Here is a 26,643-nt window from a genome sequence, read left to right on the forward strand (position 1 = left end):
AGGTAATTAAAGGTAGTAACTATAGATTGTCACAGGTAATAACTACAGGTAATTAAAGGTAGTAACTATAGATTGTCACACACTACAGGTAATCAAAGGTAATAACTGCAGGTAATCAAAGGTAGTAAATATAGATTGTCACAGGTAATCACAGGTAATAACTACAGGTAATCAAAGGTAATAACTATAGATTGTCACAGGTAATAACTACAGGTAATCAAAGGTAGTAACTATAGATTGTCACAGGTAATAACTACAGGTAATCAAAGGTAATAACTATAGATTGTCACAGGTAATCACAGGTAATAACTACAGGTAATCAAAGGTAATAACTACAGGTTATCACTGCCAAATTTATGGACATGTACAATGTAAGGATAATATGTTTCTATAAAATATGCCTGTTAAAAGAAAGTAACATTACAATATTGTTTTTTCAGTAAATAAATTTAACATAAACAAATTCTATATGTTAATTACATGTAAAATGCTGGCTAAGTGAGGGGTTCTGAGTTTACAGCTAAAATGAACTGTCGGTTTAGACAGAGGTGTGTCCTAGAGGAAACTTACCCTGGAGATATGGAAGGTACGAATCGTGTAGGTGGAGAGTTAAACTTATCCTGGAGATACGGAAGGTACGAATCGTGTAGGTGGAGAGTTAAACTTACCCTGGAGATATGGAAGGTACGAATCGTGTAGGTGGAGAGTTAAACTTACCCTGGAGATATGGAAGGTACGAATCGTGTAGGTGGAGAGTTAAACTTACCCTGGAGATATGGAAGGTACGAATCGTGTAGGTGGAGAGTTATACTTACCCTGGAGATATGGAAGGTACGAATCGTGTAGGTGGAGAGTTAAACTTACCCTGGAGATATGGAAGGTACGAATGGTGTAGGTGGAGAGTTAAACTTACCCTGGAGATATGGAAGGTACGAATCGTGTAGGTGGAGAGTTATACTTACCCTGGAGATACGGAAGGTACGAATCGTGTAGGTGGAGAGTTATACTTACCCTGGAGATATGGAAGGTACGAATCGTGTAGGTGGAGAGTTATACTTACCCTGGAGATATGGAAGGTACGAATCGTGTAGGTGGAGAGTTCCGTCACGTCCACAAGTAGCACATGCATCAGTCCGTAATGTTCTGCCCCGCGGTGAGGCCAGTATTGATCACATTTTATCTGAAAACACAAACATGTCACAACATTTCTATGATTTTCATAATATTTAAATATTTATTATTAATGTATTGAATAAACTTAGCAAGAGATGCATTGGATATCCCACCTGGATACAGAGGAGGCAAGATTTCTGTCATGGTATATAAACTCTGTAAGTATGACGGAGTTTGTAACACAGTAGTAGATCATTATGTATAGTTTTATTGAGATCAAATAGATATTAAATGTAAGAATGATAACATGGTGAACTTCATGGATACTAACCCTTGACCTTTCTTCTAATTTAGTCATCATTACAATGGTTGCCGATCGCTGCTCCCACATCATGCGCCAGAAATCTCCAAAGGTCTCTGGAAGCGGCCCCTAAAATATTGTCAACAGGACATTTAATAACAAAGTCATACTTTACCTGAGGTATTTTGATAAAAAAAAATTAATATTATGTGATGTTTAGGAGAGTTGTCTCCCTTCTCAATAAGTACAGTTCTTTCACAAACAAGGTCAAGCTCATGGTAACTTAAAACATAGTATCAAGGCTAGAACGTCCATTTTGTGATGATAGTGCCAAATGGTGGCAAATCCAATGGAATTCTACTCTACACCAAAATGACACAATCATTATCCAATCAGTATCGAGGATCTTTATGTTCTATGTTCTATTCCTACCTGTGTAGCTATGTAAGCGTTTTGTTTACGGTAGCCATCCATATAATTAGCGTTCACATAATCGCTGCCAGGGACGCTGTCAATCGGTTGGAGGATCACTCGGGAATGGTCGTATGCTATGACATTGGCGTATCTATTTTTAGGTTTGTTGACCTCATAGTTAGAGTTATCCCAAGTGAACTGTTGACCTGGTTCAATGGACTCGTATTCCTGGGAGAACTTGAGGTTGTCATTATTCTTCAGGTTATCAATATGTTCCTGGAGCATGTGGATGTGGATTGGAGGATGGCTTATCATACCTGAAGAAAAGAACAATTCATCAATACCTCAATGTTTAGTGAGAAAATGATCCATCAATGGCAAATAAGAATTTGTCCTCGTTCATACACAACATTTTCAACAGTCTTATAAACAGTACTGAATCATTACTTTGTGAAGTTAGGGGGGTTCAGTGCGACAATTACGTTGTTACAAATTATGATTATATATGTTATATGAAATAGAATTTGACAGTGGAAGTTTCCATACAGTTGTTCCCTGTGAACAAGACAGATGATAATGTCTGTATATATAATTTGACCCCTACGACCTCGGTAAATAACATGTCATTTGACCCCTTTGACCTATATATTCTTCTTTGACCCCGTGACCTTGAGATCTAGATACCTGGTGTCTGGTAGTGCTGTCTGCGAAGTTCGACTGGATCACAGGGGTGAGGTGGAACATCTACAAACACCTTGCCAGAAGATGGTTCTGGACTCTTCTCTTTCCGGGTTGCCTTCCTCCTACAGTAAGTAGAATGTTTGGAAATATGACACCTGTTATGTAAATCCTACTTTACCAACACCTTTTTGTTTTTATCATTTCAAGTTACTCATTTTTTTCCCTGTAAAATCAGAAAATTTTCAAAAGGAGAAAAATATTTTCAAGAAAACAACAAATAGAATACTAAAAATTTAACCCCTCTCTTCCCCTTACCCCGGGCAATGAAACTTTCATGATACTCACCTCATGTGCCAGATTAGGATGATACAACCAATGATGATAAGAGCAACGCCTGCACATACAGGAGCAACAATCATGATGATGAGCAAACTTTTTTCGCTCGCTTCTGCAGACTGTGGGATTGGGTTGTTGGTGTTTGGGGGATACTGGGGAATGCTTGGAGTGCGACTCAGACTGATGGTCTCTGAGTAAGGACTTGTCTTGTAGAGTTTCTGAAATGTTACAATCATATAAAGTATGTAAACTTGTATAGCTGTCATTCAAACCAGAATATCAAACATCTAAACGAACATATACACCATGAAGATTGATACAGTTTCAAGTCGGGATAGAATTACAAAAGTATTTTCAAAGACATTGGTTTTACAGTTTCAAAGGTTAAAGATCAGTCTTACAGTGTCCATGGTGAAGGCTTGTAGGAACAAAGACATTGGTTTTACAGTTTCAAAGGTTAAAGGTCAGTCTTACAGTGTCCATAGTGAAGGCTCGTAGGAACATTACAGTGTCCATGGTGAAGGCTCATAGGAACAAAGACATTGGTTTTACAGTTTCAAAGGTTAAAGGTCAGTCTTACAGTGTCCATGGTGAAGGCTTGTAGGAACAAAGACATTGGTTTTACAGTTTCAAAGGTTAAAGGTCAGTCTTACAGTGTCCATGGTGAAGGCTCGTAGGAACAAAGACATTGGTTTTACAGTTTCAAAGGTTAAAGGTCAGTCTTACAGTGTCCATGGTGAAGGCTCGTAGGAACATTACAGTGTCCATGGTGAAGGCTCATAGGAACAAAGACATTGGTTTTACAGTTTCAAAGGTTAAAGGTCAGTCTTACAGTGTCCACGGTGAAGGCTCATAGGAACAAAGACATTGGTTTTACAGATTCAAAGGTTAAAGGTCAGTCTTACAGTGTCCACAGTGAAGGCTCGTAGGAACAAAGACATTGGTTTTACAGTTTCAAAGGTTAAAGTTCAGTCTTACAGTGTCCACGGTGAAGGCTTGTAGGAACAAAGATATTGGTTTTACAGTTTCAAAGGTTAAAGGTCAGTCTTACAGTGTCCACGGTGAAGGCTCATAGGAACAAAGACATTGGTTTTACAGATTCAAAGGTTAAAGGTCAGTCTTACAGTGTCCACAGTGAAGGCTCGTAGGAACAAAGACATTGGTTTTACAGTTTTAAAGGTTAAAGGTCAGTCTTACAGTGTCCACGGTGAAGGCTCGTATGAACGTCTTGTACTTCATCCCATGGTCTAGTGGTCTGTTGGCATATCCTCCAAACTGGTCTCTGTTACCGAGATTGAACTCCCTAGGAAGGTGCTGGGCATCAAACTTGGCTGCAATATAAGGTTTAGCAGACGGCAGCTCTGGTGATATATCCAAAGTCAACTGAAAACAGAAGGAAAGACAGAATTTATCCATCAAATTCAATAAATTTCAAGCTTCTATCTGTTCAACTTGAAAGTAAGATGTTTATAAAAATATACAGGAGGTTAACCCTGTTCTATATCTGTTCAACTTGAAAGTAAGATGTTTATAAAAATATACAGGAATATCTTTAAATTTTTGTTGCAAGTTTTATTCTTAATTCTAATGATTGCTTATCAACATTAACATCCTTGTTGTCCTGACAGAATTTTACCTCATCATTACTGATATCCTCCGGTCGTTTGGTTGTGGTGTTGATGAGCGGGACCACTACAAGGTAGTAGTAACTCAGACCACCGTTCTCCTCCGATGCTGGCTTCAATATAACAGTCACTTCCTGGCCCGAGATTTTTAACACCATCGGTCTCCTTACCTCCTTAGGTGCTAATTATAATAATCAAATAACCAATTACCATACTGTATAAAACCCTGCTTTTTTTCTAATATGAAAAATGGAATTTCATAAATTCAGCAGATTCTTGTATTTCTTTCTGGTGCAAAAAAAACAACAAAAAAACCCAAAAAACAACAAAACAAACTGGTATACTAACAGAAAAATATCATATTAAAAAAAAAAATTGTATGAATTCTGCTGATTTTGAAAATAAAGCTTCAAACTGAGATAAGACGGCCGGGGTTTGACTACCCGATTGGACGTGAAAAGGTATGGGGTCACCTGCCCGACCACGTGGGTTTTCCCCGGGTACTACAGTTTCCTCCCACAGTCAGACCCCTCGCATGCTTCCATCCGGGCCAACAAGAGTGATTAATATAAGTTAATATAACTTGTTTCGCAATTGTTGAAAAATAAAGATTTTTAATTATTTTTTTTAACTTAGATAATTAAAAAGAAAAAAACAAACTTTTAAACTCAACATACCTTCAATTCTTGTTTGGACTACCAGAGAGTTAACACCCCCTTGTACTCCGTCCTGGAAAAATGCAGAGATGTTGAAGGTATATTTTGTTTTTGGAAGCAGATTCTCAACAGTGAAAGAACTTGTAAGACCATGGATATGCTCTTCCTTGCGAGGTTGGTGATAAGTCTGCATGATATTGTCTTCGCGGTATTTCTTAACTCCAGAGTAGGAAAGCTGTGAAAAATATACAAAAATCATTAGTAACACACAAACAATTTACCTTTAAACATTTTTATGATTGTTGTATAGTTTCTTCATTAGGAGTATACTACCTCACATACCTGTGATATATATGTAAGAGTTTAGGCTATCTTTCTGTTAAGACTATACATTATCTTTCTCTTTTAACCTGAGATATGTGTTTGAGTCAAGGCTATATGCTATAATTTGAGATAACTTGAGATGGTCATATCAGGTGAAATTGTTACTTACTGTGTATCTTGTGACCTGAGGTTTCTTGGGAATCTCCCAGACTAGGGTCACATCAACAGAGGTCCTCATTGACACGTGGAAGTTTGTTGGTACTTCAATAGTTATGGGCTCTGAATGACAGATAAAAACATATATCAATATATATAGTAACCTTCACCAACAAGTTGAATGTATTCCCATTTTTTATTTGGAGGGTTTAAATTTTACTACACTTATCAAAACTTTGGATTATCTGTGGTTTATATTTTCATGTACTTGATCAAACATATTATTTGATGCTAAGAAACACATTTTTGAAAAGGTAATAGGGGAATAAAGAAAATTGCGGTGACAAAAAAATTTATGTATAGATACTTACGTGATGTTCCCACAGGACAAACAACAGCTTCTGAGAGGTTGCCATAGCGACCATCAACAGATCTGGCCTGGATACGAACTGCATACACAGATACAGTATCCAACTCGGTAAGTTCTGTGACAGTATATGGTCCAATATCTTTCTTTTGCCAGAGTTCCATCTTTTGTAGCTCAAACATGTTGTAGTACACTCGATACCCAGCTACAGGAAGTTTGGGCTCATCCCAAGTCACGAGAATGGTATCTGGGGAAGACCGTATTAGTTTGATGTTTTCCGGAGGAGGCAACACTGTTTAGGAAATAAAAAATGTATCATGAAAATTTCTTAAAACATTTATGGAAATCGTACAAAATCTTTCTATAACCTCACAATGAAATAAATTTTCATGAGGATGTTTGATGAAAAAAAAAATATGATAAAAATGTAAAACTATTATCAATAGCGATGTTGTTTCTCTCATATCTCGCCATATTGGATAGAGTTTGCCCATGTAAGATAGCTATGTAAGATAAATCTATCTTACATAGCATTTCACGCGCGCGGATTAATCTGCGTTCAAGGGGGACAACTCTCACAACGTTGTCTGCTTGTGTTCACATCCGACAGTCCTTATCGTCGGTGTCGGTTTTGAAACGTTGGACTTAACTATAAAAATACATACATTCTTAGATAAATATATATCATATCAGCAGTAAATCAATAGGGCTACACGGTTAAACGATTAGACATTTCATCTGAGCGAACATATAACTCTGTTACTGTAACAAACAGTTAGACTACGCCTACAGGCCTGTTGTAACTGTCATTACAGTACAATACAGACTGGCTTACCCGACAGATTTGTCATTTGTCATTAAAAACATGTAAACACACACAATCACCTGGCAATGACAGGAAGTAAAATAAAAGCCATACATAAAAAAATATATAAAAAAGAAAATGTCAAACGTCACAACCTATGAAATGGTTCCGTTTGCGTCAGCAGGGGGCCCTGGAATTTGTTTACTCTACTGTACTGTCAGTAACTGTTAGGCCTACTCAGTAACCTGTGTATTTGGAAGTTGGGAATTGGCTCTTAAATGAACGAACATTCGGTAAAAATGACACCCCTCGATGTTCATATAAAAATATTTATTTTAATTGTAACTCAGAGTCTATATTTGTGTAGAGTAACCATGAAAACTAACTGCCATCCTAGCCTTTCAATATGATCATCGTTAGCCTATCGACTGACCTACCTTCGTCATTCCATCAAGACAACCGGTTAAACACATATAATCCTATGTCACAGAAAAGATCGAATACTCGTATAGTCACTGTTCGCTGGTTCACACACGAAGTTGCCAAAATCACAGTGAATTTAAAATTACCAGCCACGAAACATTGCCGCGTCATGGCGATCGAGATCGACATCACTCTCAATATCCTTGAACAGTCGTGACGTCATGCAGTGACGTAGTATTTTATAAAAAAAAATTTGACTTGACATTTAAAAGTACAGTGTGTTCTGTGAAATGATTAAATATGTCGAGGTGCAAATCAAATTATATGTGAAGTTGGAAAACTCATTTCAGCGTTGGCTTTCAGTATTGTTGATAGAACTTCTTTTTCTCGGATGTTGACAATTTGATCACGGCCACGTAAAAGTCGGTCAAGTTACGGTAATTTTTATCGGCGAATTGTTCATTCGTTCATCACTTAACCTCAAAATGAATGAAATTTGTGTTCAAACATAGTTTGTCAAAATAGGGTATGATCTTTCAGAATATCACAAGTATATTTAGTAAAAACGTCAAATAAAGAAATTAAAAAATTGAAGAAAATGGATGGTTGAGGGACACTTTCGCCAGAAATTCGGTAATGATATGAGAGAAAAAGACTCTTTCATTATGTGTGTATGTAGGATAGGGATATTCCACCCTCGGGATCACAAAATGTGGTAAAACCCTCGGCAAGCCTCGGGTTTCACCACATTTTGTGACCCCTCGGGTGGAATATCCCTATCCTACATACACACATATGAAAGAGTCTTATATTCTTACTTCTAAGTATATAAATATTTTAAACATTCCTTATTGATTTCAAAGATAAAATATTTCTTAAATTTAAAAAAATGAAAAAGATGTTTTTGCTAGATGTCCAAGAGCAACATAATATCAAGTTATCTCCGTTTGCAATATTAAAACAGTATCTGATTAGTGATAAGGAATTAATTGATCACTTTTTCAACCGTATTAATTACATGTCAAAAACAAAATTAAATAAAGACATTGACGAATCCCTACAACTTTTTTTGCCCATTTTCTTTTTTTACCAAGATTGACTGATTTTTCTGAAAATAAGCAGTGATATCTTGAATAATTGGTATGTTATCTCGGTGTACATTAACTAAGATATTTAAATTGTAATAGTTTAGATAATTTTTCCAATCTGTGAAGAAAACAAACGTCTTAAGCATAATGCCTAAACCAAAAACTGCTAATTGAAAATCAATTTGTCACTGCACAATAGCGGCAATGAAAGTGGACATGGATTGAAAGTTTGTATGGATTTGTCAATTCTATAGGTTGACACCAAAAACATGTCCCTGTTAGTATATAATACAGTATGTTAAGGGTAAGTGACAAGTAAACATTAGTGACCCTCTAAACAACAGTGACCTTACAGGTCAAGGTGACCACTGTCCAAACAAATCAGCTGGTCAGTTTCATCTTTTTAGACAGACATTACATATTATACATATGTATACACATATATTGAAAAAAAAAACCACCAAAAAAAACCAAATGCATATGAATAAAATTCACCCGGCATGCTTCATAAAAATGATTATTAATGACACGTGTACAGGTATATGGTACAGAACGCTGAACTGAGGACATGCAGAGTTACACATGGATCTTTTTAATGAACTTTTCTTTGTTATACAGATCTAGATAATCAATACTGTTATTAATGATATTCTCAAAAGTCAACTTCAACTTTTTAAAACAAAACTCAGTATAGATATATAAATATGTGTGTGTAATTGTTCAATTGAAGTTTTTGGAAATTCAGCAATAATGATGTTTTGGAATAGTTTATATATGGTATATAAAAGATATTTTTTCAAACAGTTATAATTACTATCCTTTCTCAAGTCAACATTTACAGTTTTATTAATATTAACACCTATCCAGCATACCATACAGTGTTAGACCATGATATCACAGAAACCCTTATGAATAGAATGACTTTGGATTTGCTTTAATATGAAAGTATTTATATGAAAATAAAATACCATACTGTATATTGCTAAGGGAAAAATCAAGAATGAAATGTAAGCAATATTTAGAAATAATAGTGAAGGTGACAAAATGTAGCCCTTATAGAACAATATACGACTGCAGTGCAAAAACATTAAATACACTACAGGTGCACTCCATTGAAACAGGACGACAGATATAGCAGAGTTGTGTCCCCTGACACTCCAACCTAAGCTTAGTGTCACAATATGTCAACATTTAGGTTAACATAGAGCTGACATTGATATTAAGATAGTTACCATGAGGTTCTGGATGTGAGTAGAGGGAAAAAATAAACAGCACATGTTATTATTTTTTAAATATGGACAAAAAAGTTTATTAAAATGTTTCTGAAGGCTGTCCAAAAATAGTTGCTATTTCTATGAAATTTCTCTTATATATCCATAAAAATATATATAGAATAAAAGGTAAAAAATAATAATTTATTATAGCAAAGCTGAAACATTACATATATATATCTTATAAATGATTTAAAATTGTACTTCAATGATAATTTGCTTTGGCATGACAGCATTTTTGATATAGTATATTGTTGCAGGTATACAAATATAATGGTATTTAAATTCACAAGAATACTGACAACGTTCTCAAAACATTTAAAAAATCATTGATAACAAAGAATATTATCTTTAGTCTACACAAAGATTATTTTTATATAAAACTGTTCATAAGTGTCTGATGGGAGGGTTTGTGTCAAGTGGGAAAATATCATATTTTTGTTATCATCATAATCTTAAGTTTGATTCAAAAAACCTATCTCACTTAAAAAAAAAAAATAATTTCACCCTAACATGGATACCTTTGTATCAAAGTAATTGCTACAGAAAAATTGCAAATCAATTTTGGTTGAAATGAACATTTGCCATTTCAATAAAAAAGTGTCAGGGAATGTGATATTAGAAAGATTTAAAATATTTCAATTTCTTTTTTTTATCATGCAGTGATGTGGACAATATTTTTTCAAGATTGATGCATTTGAAGCAAGTGAATGAAGAATTCGGTACGGCTGCTGAGTCCTACCTAAAATAAACTAAGTGTAACAAAGCTATCTTCTTTGCACAATTTCAAAATTAATTTTTTTAAACAAAACTGACATTTTTCCAAGAAGATCATCTATTTTGGTCATATTATTACATATGAGAATTGTTCAGAAAAAATTTGGATTTTTCTTTTCATTTTGATTTGTTGAAATTCTAAATTAAATCCAATAAATATGATTATTATACGATTCAATTTTATTAACCCCTGATGCAAACATGCAAATAAGATCTCATGTTGATTAGATCCGATGATGGGATAAAGCCTTTTTTACTCTCCTTAGTTTAAGGATTTTCAAGAAGCTTTAAGTCTAATGCATGTGCTTGACACGACACTGATGCAGTCGCTATTGGAACAAGGCTGCTGCGATCTAGCAAACTGCTCTGCAAAAAAACGCGTTCAGTCTTTCCAAATAAATAATATAAAACAAACAACGAAACTTAAATTCCTGTGAAATCTTCAGGGCTTGGAAAAAAAGTGCAATCAAATGTGTGCGCAAATGCAGAGTTTATCAATTGATGTGTTGGGGAGATCATGTTTATACAAGGTGGAAGGGAACATATGCTCTGGAGGCCATTCAAAACTCATCCAAAGTTGGAAAGGTGTACCACAACATCTATATCTAAATCTAACTAAAATTGTAAACAATTAGATGACTAATCTATGTAGCAAGTATACAATATCGCTTTGTGAAGCAATTTCTACTAAAATAGTCTATATGGCTCAAACATGGCCGTATCCGTGGTGATGGGTGGGGTGAACTTCAATTCAATTTGGTGATGTGTTTGAAATTGAGGGGTGAAATATTCACATCAATAGCCAGGTTGAAGGGAGGGGTATATCAAAATCAAAAAATTAAAACATGGGTGGGGCAGAAAGCATGGGATACAGAAGTGAGGGGGTAAGGAGGGTATGGAATGACAGCAGGGATGAGGGATGAAAACTTGAGCGAGTGAGGGGATCAATGTTGAGTAGGGGAGTGATTATTTCATATTCCCCTTCGGCTCACTTATTACATCTCTACATTGTAACCATGTATATATATAACAGGTAATAATTAGTATCTTTATCAAACCACAAAACAACACATGCTTATATCCAGATGGACATTTCTCGACCAACATTCCTCATGTTAGTAATACTTAGTAGAAATTCTGGTTACGCATATTAGTGATATAAAGTCTCTGCAATGCTTGCTGCAAACCCATCGCAGTGCGGCAAGGGTTATCTGCCCTTGATCGACCTCTCTATATTAACATACTTGGTCCGAACGTGTGGAATGGATGCTGAACAGTCCATGGACCAGCTCCTTGACTTGTGTACGCCTTAACTTGAAAAACGTAATCTGTATTCATCTCAAGATTGTGTACGTCGTATTGAATGCCTGTGATGTTTAGATCCTCCGTATTGGTGGGGTCGGCCATCTTATGGTAGACAAGCTGATACATGATTATCTCGCCGTTTTGCAGTTTTTTAGCAGGTAAGTCCCACTCTAGTCTCACACTGGTCTCTGTCAGCCCTGTCGCAGTGAAATTCTGCGGGGCCCCATCAGGGACTATAAGCAGGACGGGGAAAAAAGAGAGAGAAATGTACACGGAAAAAATACAACAAAAAAACATAAATACAATATTGAATCAATTGTTTTACAATTATACTTGCACATTCTTACCAATGATATTCCTTTAATTTCCCTTAACTATAAAGTCTAGGGTAATTAATCTATATATGTAACATATTCTAAATATTGTCATGGTTTTTCATGTCTACAAAAGCTTCTGCAAAGGTTTTAGATAAATGATAATTGTGACAGGCCTCTTTGGCAGTGATTATACAATGTGCTACATAGATGAATACAATATATTTCTATGCTTTCTAAGAATTCTTTCCCTTCTATTCCAGAAAGTTAATTTTTTTCTCATCAGGCAATAGGAAAAAATGCTTTAGTAGTTAAAAAAAAAAGAGAATTTTGTAAAAAGTTTCAATAACATTTTCATAACAAATAATCAAGTTAAAAACTTCATCTATATATATATATATTTAATGGCATCAGTTAGAAAATACAAATCTTCAAATTTCATTAAAATTTTGCATAAAGAGAAGAAAAAAACAAATTTTCAAACAAAGTATTTGATTGCTTTCATAGCAATGTAAAAGTCACACTTACATGCATCGAAATATTTGTTAAAAAATTGTGACTTTGTTTCAGCCAATGTTCTTTTAAAGTCAGATTATAAAGCAGAATTCTAGAAACACCAACAAGAAAAATTTTGATAATCTCTGTCAAGACAACCCTTTAGTTTTCTTTAACATGCCAGGGTCCAAAGCATTCTCGATATATATATAAATAAGATGCTGAACAAAAAATCATTTTATGTCTCTCCGAACTTTACAATATCTGTCAGACACAAAGAGGTGTTGCATTTCTCACTCTGAATGTGCAAGTACAATTAATAAAACAAATAAAATATACAGAAATAAAAAGTCCAAAACCAACCACAAATTTGAGAAACACAAATGAGTTGGAGCCCTTCAAACCAACAGGTTGGTATAAAAAAGTAAAATTGGTTTCTTCAATGATCAGTAGACCAAATGCAAATAGCTACAAAAGCGAAATTTCCTTTGAAAATAAAGGTTAAGATTTTTTATGGAAATTTGAAGAAAAAAACCCAATAAGAATAAATGAATATGAGTTTCAATAATATCCAGCATTGAAAAAAGGTTTAAAATGATAAAATGAAAGTAGCAAATACAAGCAGATTTCAAAAAGTACAACAGTCAAACAAAAAAATATGATCACAACATAAAAATATTTAAAAAATTTTTTGAAAGCCAACAGAAGAACAGAGTGACAAAATGATGTCACAGGCACAATAAAGAAACATCTTGAGCCTTCAAAAAGCAGGGTTTCCATGGAAACCGAGGGGTGTGTGGCGACACTGATGGACATTGAGCTGTTGCTACGACAACAAATATGGTCATCACAGAGGTGAGACCACGCTGACGTGCAGTAAACGCTGAGTGAATTGGCTGTCGTCTTCTCTACTGCAGCGCTGAGCCGACAAGGCAGAATGAATGCAGCGCGAGGCACTTACTTCCATCCGGAGTTGTGATAATTTGTGATGCTCTCACACCATCACCCTCTCCATTTCGGGCAACAACAAGGAATTCATATGTGGCTCCTTTGTCTGTCAGAAGAAAGAAGAAAAACATTAAGTTACAGTACAAAACAGGGAATCCCCCTCCCCTCCCATCATCCTACTCCATGTAAATGTCAGCAAATTGGATAAAAAATATGTCATACCAAAATTACAATACATATATATCAAAAATACAGATCATTCTGATTCCACCTCTAAACATGACACTATTTTCTACCTTTTTATGTGGATAAGATGTAGAACAGTGAAGTATTATCATATATATATATTGCCATTGTAGTAAGTACACTAATACAGTATTACCAATATAACCACAGTATGTGACAAGAGACACAACTTTCTGTGGAACCTCATTAGTCTGAACAAATTTTATGCATTCATATATACAAGAGGCCCATAGGGCCTGCATCGCTGACCTGGATATTCAGTAAGTAAGGCAAAATACTCTGATTTAAGTTAAATTTCAAATATTTCCCTACTTTTGAACTGCCTCTCCTAAACAATCGTTCAAAGTACAGGCGGACTAAATCCTGGTCATTTTTGAAAATGAACAAGTGTCTTAATTTTTTTTTGTTTTTTTGTTTTGTTTTTGCTACATTTCCCCTATTGGGCCCCCTTTCTCCTGCCCCAAAAATTTCATCAAAATCCATTTAATTTTTCAGGACTAGTAGCGTTTTTAATAGTTTAACCCTTTGGGCCAGGTGAGCTAAAACATTGTTACCAGGTAATGATAATATTGTTACAAAGGGCAGTTACTCTGCAAGTTACACTTGAATAATTCCGTTTTTCAAACTCGTCCAAGATCTTAGTCGATATATGGCTGTATAAAAGTGTCCTCAAACTTGGTTGATATCATGTTCACAAGGTCCAATAATGATAATTTTACAAAAGGAAATAATTCTGTAAGTTATTGTTGAATAATTTCCATTTTCAAACTCATTCAAGATCAAAGGGCAATAACTCTGTTAGTTAGTGTGGAATAATTTCCATTTTTGAAGCTTGTCCGAGATCTTGTCGATATATGGCTGCATACAAAGTTTCATCAAACTTGGTTGATATTTACTAAGTTATCGTGTTCACAAGGTAATTGTTGATGACAGATGGACGCTGGACGCCACAGTATAGCAGGTTCTTTGGACCAGGTGAGCTAAAAACAAGAGTTTTGACTGAAAGCAGGTAGATTTAATTTCATATAATTCAGTTCCAGGTTTTTAAAATTCTATATCATTTTTGCATACATACCTAAGATATCTGAGATGTAAGCATGATGCATAGGTCCGAGATTTATCAAGGTATATTTTTCGCCTCTCCTTCCCCAGAACACCTTATAGCCAGCTAACTTGCCGTGAGTTTCCCGTGGTCTTTGCCATGTTACTTGTACTTGTGGTGGGTCTTCACCCAAGAATTCCACATCCAGGTTACGTGGTATAGTCGGCACTGAAAGTGACATGTGACCAAAACATTTTACATTTTTTTCTTATTTTTTTTTGTTACGTACTGAATCAAAACATTAAGTAAATCTACTGTACCTGTAGATGTAGATGTAGATATATTTCCATTGTATTCAGATATGGCATCTTACTTGCAACTTCGAAATTATCCTTGTAAAATCATATTAGTAGGAGTTTTTAATAGGCATCAACTGTTAAAAGACACAAAGTTAAAACATATATTTCAACACTGACTTACCTGCGCCTGATGTCACAACAAACACTTCTTTACTACGCTGGCCATCGCCTCTCCTTGTATAACCAGCCACCTTGATAGAATACTTAGTGGCTGGGTCAAGGTTAGTGATCACAGCCTCTCTTCGGTTACCGTCAGTTGTGTCGCTAATGCGATCCGTGCCTTCCTTTGGCCTATTTTTACTATCAACAACAACACAATAAACTTGGTAGCCACGTATAATTCCATTTTCTCGCTGTGTCTCTGGTGGACGCCATTCCACAAATATAGTAGTAGAGTTGATGACTTCCACTCGGACTGATTTCGGAGGTCCGGGAACTGTAATGAAAACAACTGTGTATTCAGTACAAAACAGGGTCTAAACAAATAACAATTCAAGTATTTGTTTTGTACTTGAGCAGTAAAAGCCCGCGACACACATTATGTAGATACACTTTCTTCTGTATAACAACTTGTGTGAAATAAGCTCGCAATCAGAAACAACGTTATCACTTTTCTGGTTTACTGAATCTTTTTATTCCTGAATTCTTAATATTTTGAAATTATTATTTTTGATTCTTTATTCCAATCAAAAATAATTTCAGATTCCTTCCTACTGAAATCATGTTTAAGATCAATTTTGAATCTATATTCCCTGTAAGATGATCTGCCTTTGGGTTTTGAATATATAATTGGTTTCATTGTTAGGGGTTAGGTTGGGTTCACTATTAAGGAGTTATAATTGGTTTCATTGTTAGGGGTTAGGTTGGGTTTCACTATCAAGGCGTTTATGTACAGGATTGCAAAGTCGACAAGAACAAGCTTGTTGGACCAAAGACATGTAATGAAAGAAAACCAGAAACTAAGTATGAATTGAATATGGTCGTTTACGAAGATCAATAGCAAAATAGTGAAATGGACATATCTGTCAATCGTGTGATGTCAAATGAAATTACATTGCCTTGACGAAACATGGATAATTTAAGGTATGGCCGAAGGTGGGGATAAGAAATGCCAAGGTTGTTTATTAAGATAAACAATAAAATGGTATACATGGACATTGTATCATAATCTGTATCAAAATAACAGAGGAAGGTCATCGAGAGACGGTGGCTGATGGCCAAATAAAGAACAGCAAAACTGACCTTGATTTGTGTCCATCTTGGAGTGAAAATGGCTATTGAAGCTGGAACACGCGCACGAGGTTTATTTTAAGTGATTAGTACACATGCAGAGGCCTTGACCCAATAACCTCTTGCTTACAATATAAAAAAGTATGCAAAACTAATACGATTAAAACAAGATGCAAGCTGTATAAATTACATTACAATTTTCAATTTTAGTTTTCTAATACTGTGTTTTACTTTTATGTTCATTTTGCTGTTCACAATGAGACTGGACCAGCCAGGTTTAGTTGTTAAGGTGTTATGTTGGACTTTGGTCGTCAGGATGTCTAAGATTTAATTGTTAAGGTGTAATGTTGGACTTTGGTCTTCAGGATGTCTAAGATTTAATTGTTAAGGTGTTATGTTGGACTTAAATTTGGTCGTCAGGATGTCTAAGATTTCGTTGTTAAGGTGTTATTTTGGACTTTGGTCTTCAGGATATCTAAGATTTAGTTGTTAAGGTGTTATGTTGGACTTTGGTCGTCAGGATGTCTAAGATTTAGTTGTTAAGGTGTTATGTTGGACTTTGGTCTTCAGGATATCTAAGATTTCGTTGTTAAGGTGTTATGTTGGACTTTGCTGTAAACATGCAGGACATTTGCTGTTCTTTGACCCAAACAAATCAACTTAGTATCAGCTGAATTTTTGTGACACAGCCTTAAAATATAGCATAAAATCATGGATTCCCTGAAGATGTACAAGAATCTGAAAGGTGAGCTGAGTTCACACACTGTTGTTGGTAACCAACACCTACTTTGACTAATATATAATGGTAGGTAAGTAAGCGCTTGTCTAAAGCAGTCCCTATATTGCATTAGGTATACTGTATTTGATATACTCTCTGTGCATTAACAAGCTTTAAAATACAAGCACGCAAACTCAGTAAGTAGGCATTTTGATATCTCAAAAATTTTCTTGTTCAAATTTCAAAAATGCACATCTGTTAAAAGTATCAAAATGCACTCAATCATGCTTCTGGGTAGAACATCTTTTTTTTATAAATCAGAACTGAACAAAACCTGTTTATGCCCATGCAAATTATAATAATTTTTAACATGCCATAATAGAAATAATAATTATAATAAAAAAAAAAGGTAACAATAATGATAATAAAAAAATTATTGCTTTTTTCTTTTTAAATAGATAAAAAATCCAAATTGCACAAATATGAACAAAATTTATGAACAAAATTACTACTTTATAGAATAAAAATGTGCTGCATTAAAAATAACATCAAAAAATTGCTACAGAAAAAAAGTTTGCTGTTTTAAAACAAAGCTTAAACAAAAATTTTGAATACCAATATTTACAAAACCTGAATTTTCCAAAGAAGTCTTTGTTAACTTGCAAAAAGGTGCAAAACAAAGAAACAAAAAACATAAAAAAAGTCAACAAACATAAATTCAAAGAAATTTCTTCAAGAAGACAGGAAGTGCAAGATTCAGTACCCTATCACCAGAGTAATGTTTCTAGTTGAGATAAATTTGGATAGCTGATGAAGCATTTGATAAAGTTTCCACATCGCAGAAGCTACACGATTTCTACAGCCTAGCTCGCTGCATTGCATCCAAAATGCCATGGTAACAACCAAAATGGAGATTTCAAATGAGACGAACCTTAGCCTGACTTTTAATTTTCTATCAAGTTTCAATTTGATGTTATCTCTTATACTTGGTTGGTGCACATACCCATATACATCTCTACGCTACACAGGATGGAGTTTTACCATAAAGTATGATTATATTTATATATTGCTACTCTATTACTACTCAAAGCTTCCATATAAATTCTAAAGAAAAACACAAAGATTGCAGAAAAGATAGACTAGACTTGGAGAATTGGCTATTCCAAAGAAGCATTATGTAAAAGCTATCAACAAAATTACCTCTAGTCTGAATAACTATAACATACTTTTTTTTTTTGCGTGTCACCATGTTATGACAATATCCTACCTATTCCAATATCATTCTTTAATTTAAGGAAAATGGTTTTCTTCTCCTTCTTATTTCTAAGATTAAGTCAGCTAACGTCTAAGATTCAAGTTGGATGAATTTCTGCCTGTTGTAGGAGATATATCTATTTTAAATGCCAACCGCAGCGCTGACGCATGCAACAATTTTGGTGTAAATAAAAGATAGCATATGCACGGATAATGATAAGTCCTTGTCTACGAAATCTGGTCTAAAAGATGAGCTGTAACCAAAGATTCTGCTCCTAAGTGCATTGTATTTATCTGGTCGCTGAGAAAAAAATGATGTCATGCATTCGATATAATCAGTCATTCAATATCACAAATAATGACTGTAATAGATTCAATGTAACAGACACTAACGTCCAAAAACTGTCACAAACTTCATGGCATGAGTTCCAATGTGACACACATAAGGGCATATATATCTGGTGTTTTAATCAAAATGTTGTCAATCTTGTTTTTAGTTTCACACCAGGTCAATTTTATAGACACATAAACAATGTTATAGTCATATTACAAACATGCCAATCAACGAACACTTCAAACGGGGAAGGAATTTGAATGGAAGAGAATTGTACAGACAATGATAGTGGTATCACTCCATGGACAAACATTCATATGAAACATTTTGCATACACGTTCAACAGTTACCATTTCCAAAAGGACAATGGTGATAAAATATCATTCAATGGGATTTCAAAACTTGTATTGTTGTAAATCCAATCCATGATGACAATTCCACTCCCCTTGTCCCAATCCCGAAATGAAAACTTAAAATGTTTATCTAAATAAATTTTAGACCATACATTTTTCACATACAAGTAATTCTTAACAAAGGTCAAACTCAGTAATTCTTAACAAAGGTCAAACTCACAAGTAATTCTTAACAAAGGTCAAACTCACAAGTAATTCTTAACAAAGGTCAAACTCAGTGTTTCAGAGTGTTCAGTTTCATGCTCCAAACATAGAATGTTTGCTAGCCAATGGATTGATACCCACAACATTCACGAATATTGAATAAAAAACAGAGAGAAGACAGAGGAAAGGAATATGGACAAGCCACATGAAAACAGCGACAGTAAAACGGAGGAATACATGCAGCATGCTTGTTAGTTTCCATGGAAACATGTATTTAATTATATATATAAGAAACATTTCATATGTATACTTACACATCCATAATATTTCACACTTTCCCTCATTAATCATTTTATTAGCAATATCATCATGAGTGTGACAAGGAATTAGGGTCAGAGTTCAAAGTTCAAGACTAGACATTTTGTGAATGAAAAATTGTTGGCTTAATTTTATAGGATGTAAAGGAAGAAAATGATTTGAAATGGAAATGAAATGTATGTGTTACATTGTAAAGAGGAATGAAAAAGAAATCACTTAGAAAATTTTCAAATGATCTGATGACTTTCACCAACATGAGAAAGAATTTTGTGGAAGAATGAAAATAGTATTCTCTAAGATGATGATGGAATCTTTTTTTATAAAGAATTAGTCAAAAGACATTGAATACAAGGATTTGAAGATGAATGTGCAAAATGGAAGACAATACAAAGTAAGTACAATGTAATGATGCAACAGATCCATAAATCACCAGGAAATGAGGATGATACAATATGGGAAATGAAAAGTGCTATGAAGAAAGAGATGACATTGATGAAAATGAACAATGATAAACATGTGCTGATATTAGTACATTAACCAATACTGATGTTTAATTTGATAAAATGTGATTAAAATGCCAATTTCACAGCCATACACAACAGGTACTTTGAAATAAATAATTCTACAACAAATAAAACCAATTATATTTTGCCGAAATTTTATTGTAATGTACATGCATTACAATACATTTTAAAAGCTTCACTATCAAAGAAGGTTACCATATGATTACAAGTTTCAAATGTACCAAATCAGAAGGTATATCTTATGAAATGGTTAAAGTAGTATGATAATGGTGATGATATTGATAAAGAAAGATGATGATTTTGAGCAGTTGAGATGTTAGTAGTAAGAAACTTTTCTATCAAATCAGGAAATAGGGCAATGAGATTTCAGATGTAGATCAGAGACATGGGTATATAGTTAGGTTTTAAAAGGGCTTCTACACCAGATTCCAAATCAGTTAATTGAATCAAGGATTATAATTATAAAAAATTTGTAAAGGAGAACTCAGATCATAGATATGTGAGTTTCTTTTCCACAGCCAACCATAGTTAGCATAACTACTGCACCGAGCAGCCAATTAGACGCTACCTACCATCTTCGTCGGTCGACACGATGATTGGTTGTGATTTTGGGCCATCACCCACGCTTGTGAACGCCAACACCCATATCTTATACTCCGTCCACACTGCCAGGTTCGCTAGTGTCAATTTGTTGGCAGCAGCGTCCACAGTTACAGACTGGGCATCTTCTTCTGACAAGTCGGGCACATTTTTCACGTAAAATATCTTATAGCCTGTAATGTCGCCATTTTGTTGATCAGGAGGAGGAGGGTTCCATGTTACCTCAATACTCCGAGAGTCGATTGGTCGGCCGCTAAGATTTTGAGGCTCACCACTTGGAGCTGAATTTTCATAATTCAAGATGGCCGTGGGCGGGTCATTGTCAAGGGGGTCAATGGGGGAGATCGACAAAAATAGAAAAACAAAGAAGACAAGAAATAAAAAGATGAAAAAACATAAAAAATGAAAATAAATAAAACATTACAAAATGTTTTAAACAACATGCAGCATTGTATGATTTTTGTAATAACAGACGAACGTGGAAAAGAAAGAGAAAAATAAGGTATAAAAGCACAAGTGTCGTGAACTTTTAAGACAAAAAATAAAATAACAAACACATAAGCTATACTATTTGATTCATGGATCCAACTAAACAAACCAATTTCTAGTTGTATAATTCCACTATTTATAAACCAATACCTGTCCCATATAAAAACCAACATCCATTCCTTATATCTTAAATTGCATGTTTAAAAAAAAACCCATATTAATTGCAAAATTTCCCAACCAGCAAAAGTGATAAAATGCTGTGTGATTCAGGCTACACTACAGATGCATCTCATTGGAGAAGTATGTGACCTATAACAGTATCTAGAGAAAATGCTATATGTATATATATATATGTATATAATTTTATTTCATGATTCTGAAACTGTGGCAACTTTTTGTATTAGAACTTCATAACAAAGATGTAGAAAGCAGATTCCATGCCAACGGCAAGTTCTACAAGAGTATTGTAGAGTATGTAAAATACCTGAGTATCTACAGATGTTCAAACTACACATGCAGCAGAACCATATACCTGTTACCAGACCAAACAGGATATAGAATAAGGTCCGTAGAAACCTGAATACTGCAGGACAAGGGCAGGATTGTTAGGTCTCTTACCTAAACTTCTTCACTCTTTGTACATGCATTTCATGCCTTTAAATTTTACCAATGAAAGACAAAAATGATATTTTCCTTTGGCCTTGTGGTCAACACCAGCCTTGCTATGACCAGTGGTCAACCACCATTGGCTTGGTCAAGGCATACTGTTGCCCACAACAAAGCTTATGGTTTCACAATTCCAAATTGGCGTTGTATTTATGATCAAATGATTTCCTACTTTTAGGACAGCAGTTACGTTCTATAGAAGAATATTTTGCAACACTGTACTATGAGGAATATTTGTATGGAGCGATTTCTTTTTCTGCTTCTCCATGAGGAATTTTCATGCATCTCAATGGCTAGTTAAAATTCCTAAACATCTTACTTTTCTAAAGGAACATTTTCTCCTTTTGTTCATAGAAGATCATGAATATTTTCCATTCTATGGGAGAATGTTTTGTGATGATAACATTATATGGATATTTTCTTTAATCATCTGCCATCTATGGGGATATTTTCTGCAATTCTACAAAGGCACTTACGGTAATTCTATAAATATACTCCCTAAATATTCTACTCTATAAATTCTGAGGTTGAATTTTTCCATTTTACTGTTTGGAGATAACATTATTACAGTTCGAAGGTTGAAGTTCTGCTATTTCAGTAAAACTAATATAAGAAGAGTTTAATAGCATCCATACATATACAAAGTGTAGAGTATAATATATACTTGGTGAAGCTTCTACAAACTGACTCCAGTGATAGCTGTATTAATCTGTCTTAACCGTAAACAAATTTTGTTGGAGTCAAAACTGTTTGACATATCGAGATTTTGTGTGAAAAAATGTGGTTCTAAATGACTAAATTTTTGGTGAAACAGTATCTAAAGGGACTGAAATTTGATCAAGTCACCATAAATTAATTTCACACCTGTATGTTGATGGTAAGAACACCTGGAGTCTGTTTCTAACAGGTTATATCAAGGAATAATTTAATTTGATCCATGAGTCAAATAAATGAAGACATAGTGTACAGTACGATAGAGTGATGGTAGTGACATAGTCCACTATAAACCAAGCCATGTTCTCTTTCTTTCCCTTAAAGCCACATTAGTATCCCATTAAAGATTCTGTAAAATCCCCTGAGCTGTCAATACTGGTCTTCATACAATACTGCATATTGTTTGTAGTTAACAACAGTCACCGCAAAACTATGGAGAATACTGCCGGATAGTTGGTCCGGAATAATCCGGAGCCCTTGCCATACCATGAATATTGGACCAAAATAATCCGGAGCCCTTGTCATACCATGAATATTGGACCAAAATGTTCAGATTCTTTGCTGAAGGGTCCTTTTATTGGATCCTCGGTTAAAATTTCAATATGACAGTGCCAGAGGTAGTTAATTTACTGCCAAACATGTTCGGCTGCAAGCAACGCTTTCCAATTTGGCACAACTGATGACGCACTACTGGGCTACACAAAAACTACGCCAGAGAGGATAGTGTTGCTTTAATGAATACTGTTGAGCCTCTGGCAATTCATAAAGTTTCACGGATTCTGTTTTTTAAGCATTGTAACACACATTTACAAAATTATAATTTATCTGAACTAGAAGCCCACTGAACCATTATCGCTCACCCATATTTGTCCTTAGTCCTTTAAATCAACTTAGAACCTAACACCTAGTCTGAGGATTAAGAAGTTTTTAAGGACATGTTTGGTCATAGTTGTTCAGATGGAATATTTCAACCACAGGTGTCCATCTTCCATTTGGAATTTTTCAGAACCATGAGTAAGCTATTTGTTGGAATCAGTTCTATTTCTTAATGTCCCTGAGTGAGATATGGGGACAATCACCTCATTGGTATAAATCATTACAGATCTTTTTCTGAAAATGTTTCATATTTAAGGCTAATACCAAAATGTTCAGTTTACTCCTGAAAATTCCCTTGGTCCAATCCTATCATTTTTACTCCTGAAAATTCCCTTGGTCCAATCCTATCATTTTTACTCCTGAAAATTCCCTTGGTCCAATCCTATCATTTTTACTCCTGAAAATTCCCTTGGTCCAATCCTATCATTTTTTCTGACCATGTCATTGAAAGACACATGGTCTCCTCTCATAACATTGTCCTTATCTTAGGAATGATCCATGATACCCTGAATGGGCTAGGAAAAGTTGACAAAGGTTATTGACGATGGACTTTACACCATGAAAGGAGTTTTCTTGACCCTTTTGGCCAGGAGAACTAAAACAAAGGATACAAAATACACTCACAATTAAACAATAGTAATGATTTCTAGCAATGTTACAAATTAGAATCTGTAAAACAATGTATGGAAATGATGATCAACATGAACAAAAAATTTAATACAAAATTATTTCATGATTCAACTGCAACTAATAGAATTGTCAATGTAAAACCAATGGAAATGTCAAAATATCATTAATTTGTTTAAGAGTCCATTTAAAGATTTGGAAATTTTCTTTAATAGATAATGTTGCTTTCTCTGCACTTGTAAACCTGATGTGCTTCTTTCAATTCGAAGTTGTCAAGTCAAAATTTTGCAATAATTCAATATGTTATATTGATGGGCAACTCTAAATAGGTATATTAAGGTGTCGCTTTCTATTGTAATACTTCAAAATGTCAATTCTGTCCATCTACTGGTAAAAATGGAATTTATTTCAAGATTTTTTTGGAAAACATACTTGATGTACATTTCAAGAAGTGCTCAACGTTTATTTCAATAAGGTATGTGATATTTAAAGTGCACTCTATAGCTTGTCTTACAACAGTCAAAGGTCAACTCACTAAAAAGAAAACACGATTTCATGAAGAACAGAAAGCAAGCAGATAAACTACATCATGAAGACTTAACCAGCAATGATGATGTGGCTATTTATAGAAAATCAAAGAAGCAGAAAGTATTTGAATAACTGATGGCAACAAAGACAATAGTAGAATTCTACAAACACACTGTGAAATGGTAAATCAATTTATCATAGAAATAGATAATGTTGATAAATAGGTCAACCAACCAAACCAAAAAAAACACTGGAGATAGTGTGGACAGGGTGAACACTTTAGGTGAGGGTACGATTTGTGTATCTTTAAGGTGACGTATGGTATAAAAGAAAAAAACAACCAGCAGATTAGAAAATTTAGAACTTTATTATTTGAACGGTCCAGTGGCGTTGTGCATGTGTAAGCAAACATGTATAACATGTATATCCGACAACCAACAAATGGCCCAAAACCGGGAGGAAATAATAAACAAAAAACTTAACAACTTCAGCGGTTTATACAAAGCACATTGGTCAAAGACCTACAACTTAGGTATCTGAATGGAAATACTACGACACCATAATACTGGGTATATGTGATCATCATTCACAACCAAATAGTCGGTCAGGAGATTTAATAAGGGGACGATTTCCGGGAAAGATGCCTTTTTTTCAAAAATGTTTAAAATTAAGGTCAGAGGGATTCTGGGATGGGGAAGGAATAGGGAATAGACAGGAAAGTTTCTTCCCCTGTTTGCCCGGAAACAAACGTTCAACGGACACGATAACAGAGAAAAAATGTAAGTCTATGCTGGCTGTGAAAGTAAAATTTGAAATGAAGTTTTGTATAACACACTTACCAAAATGCTTGTGCTTGTCTGAACCTGAAGATGTTATTTCCCAAACATGACAAATTTTTACAGATATCAATATTTATATAAACATTTAAAAAATGAGAAGCCGGATAAAGAGACAAGAGAAAATACATATATGTTCAAGAAAAGTCATGAATATGTATAAAGGTCACACTTTTTGTTGTGAAACTCAAAAAAGCAAAAACAACGACAACTTTTAACATTACTGGAAAGAAAGATCTCACAAAGACACTGCCTCAAGTGGGGAGGAAAAAACTCAGAGAGAGAGAGAGAAGAATGAAATCAGTGAAGAACGAGTAAAATTGAAACCACAGCTACGTCGAACGTCACTTCACGTCACATTACAAAATCAGGGAAATCAATTCACATCAAAATTTTTATCACAATCAAGGTTTACATTTTTTTATCACAAGAAATAAAATGAAGCACAAGTTTGTTTTTAACGACTAAGATATACACACAAAATACGGATACAATAACATGTAAAAGGAGAAATAATGAATACCAAAAAGAAGGAATTTACCATGGAAAACATATTTTTGAATATCAAAAGAACACATACCAAACTGGCGGGTTTGCACCTGGACTGTAGGCGTGTGGGCACCCTCGCCCTTCTCCGACATCGCCGACACCTGGATGTGGTATATGGTGTTTGGTGTCAGATCGGTCAGTCGAAAACGTGACACTGGTGGGTCTATAGTGATATGGGCACTCTGGCGACGGTACGAGTCGTTGAAGTACAACTTGTAACTGATAACACTTTGGTGATTCTCTGGGGGATCCCACGTAACTTCTATTACGTTTGGGGACATGGCGACTGCATGCAAATTTTTTGGTTGGAGTGGCACTGTTGAATCGAAAAAACACAAAACAAATAAATAAAAGACACATAAAATAACAAATTAAATTAAGTATCTATCACATTCTCTCTATCGTGTTTTATCATTAGAAGTATTTATAAATTAAGTACTAGGAAAGGTAAAGGGATTCAGAATTGAAATATATGTGAACTTCTTTGAAGTCATACTATTAATTTTTAATAAAAACCTGACAAGATTAAAACATTGTAGCTTTCGACATGTAAAGAATGTAATATTCCATTGATCAAACAGACTAATTGATGCACTTGGCATCCTGCAGTTGAGACATTGGCCCCTAGGCTTAGAGCCTTCATTTAGGTATGGCCAACAAAGGCGCTGTGCAGTTGTAGCGGAGCCCATCGCACCTGCATATGAAGCAACAGTATTGCGCCCGCAGATCGCTCAGGGTGGGGCGAGCACGCATTACACATAAAACTTTATTGACTTT

General features: G+C 34.8%; 1 protein-coding gene across 14 annotated transcripts in view; it reads right to left on the reverse strand.

The window, feature by feature from the left end:
• Positions 1-26,643, reverse strand: part of LOC117325430 (receptor-type tyrosine-protein phosphatase S-like) — a 176,807-nt gene that overhangs the window by 8,529 nt on the left and 141,635 nt on the right. For 8 of the 14 annotated variants that reach the window (XM_033881620.1, XM_033881621.1, XM_033881622.1 and 5 more), the window contains 16 exons: positions 25,898-26,182; positions 20,554-20,862; positions 15,168-15,482; positions 14,721-14,915; positions 13,413-13,505; positions 11,582-11,875; positions 5,978-6,265; positions 5,620-5,729; positions 5,148-5,361; positions 4,482-4,651; positions 4,043-4,228; positions 2,855-3,063; positions 2,513-2,634; positions 1,847-2,145; positions 1,445-1,543; positions 1,061-1,180 (listed from right to left, as the gene is read on the reverse strand). In XM_033881620.1, the coding sequence (XP_033737511.1) occupies positions 1,061-1,180; positions 1,445-1,543; positions 1,847-2,145; positions 2,513-2,634; positions 2,855-3,063; positions 4,043-4,228; positions 4,482-4,651; positions 5,148-5,361; positions 5,620-5,729; positions 5,978-6,265; positions 11,582-11,875; positions 13,413-13,505; positions 14,721-14,915; positions 15,168-15,482; positions 20,554-20,862; positions 25,898-26,182 (3,308 nt within the window). Of the gene's footprint in view, positions 1-1,060; positions 1,181-1,444; positions 1,544-1,846; positions 2,146-2,512; positions 2,635-2,854; positions 3,064-4,042; positions 4,229-4,481; positions 4,652-5,147; positions 5,362-5,619; positions 5,730-5,977; positions 6,266-9,521; positions 9,531-11,581; positions 11,876-13,412; positions 13,506-14,720; positions 14,916-15,167; positions 15,483-20,553; positions 20,863-25,897; positions 26,183-26,643 lie in introns of all 14 variants that reach the window. The other 6 variants (XM_033881619.1, XM_033881626.1, XM_033881628.1 and 3 more) reach the window with 6 other exon arrangements.

Source organism: Pecten maximus, chromosome 4 (assembly GCF_902652985.1).
Source record: "Pecten maximus chromosome 4, xPecMax1.1, whole genome shotgun sequence".
NCBI classification, from domain to species: Eukaryota; Metazoa; Mollusca; class Bivalvia; order Pectinida; family Pectinidae; genus Pecten; species Pecten maximus.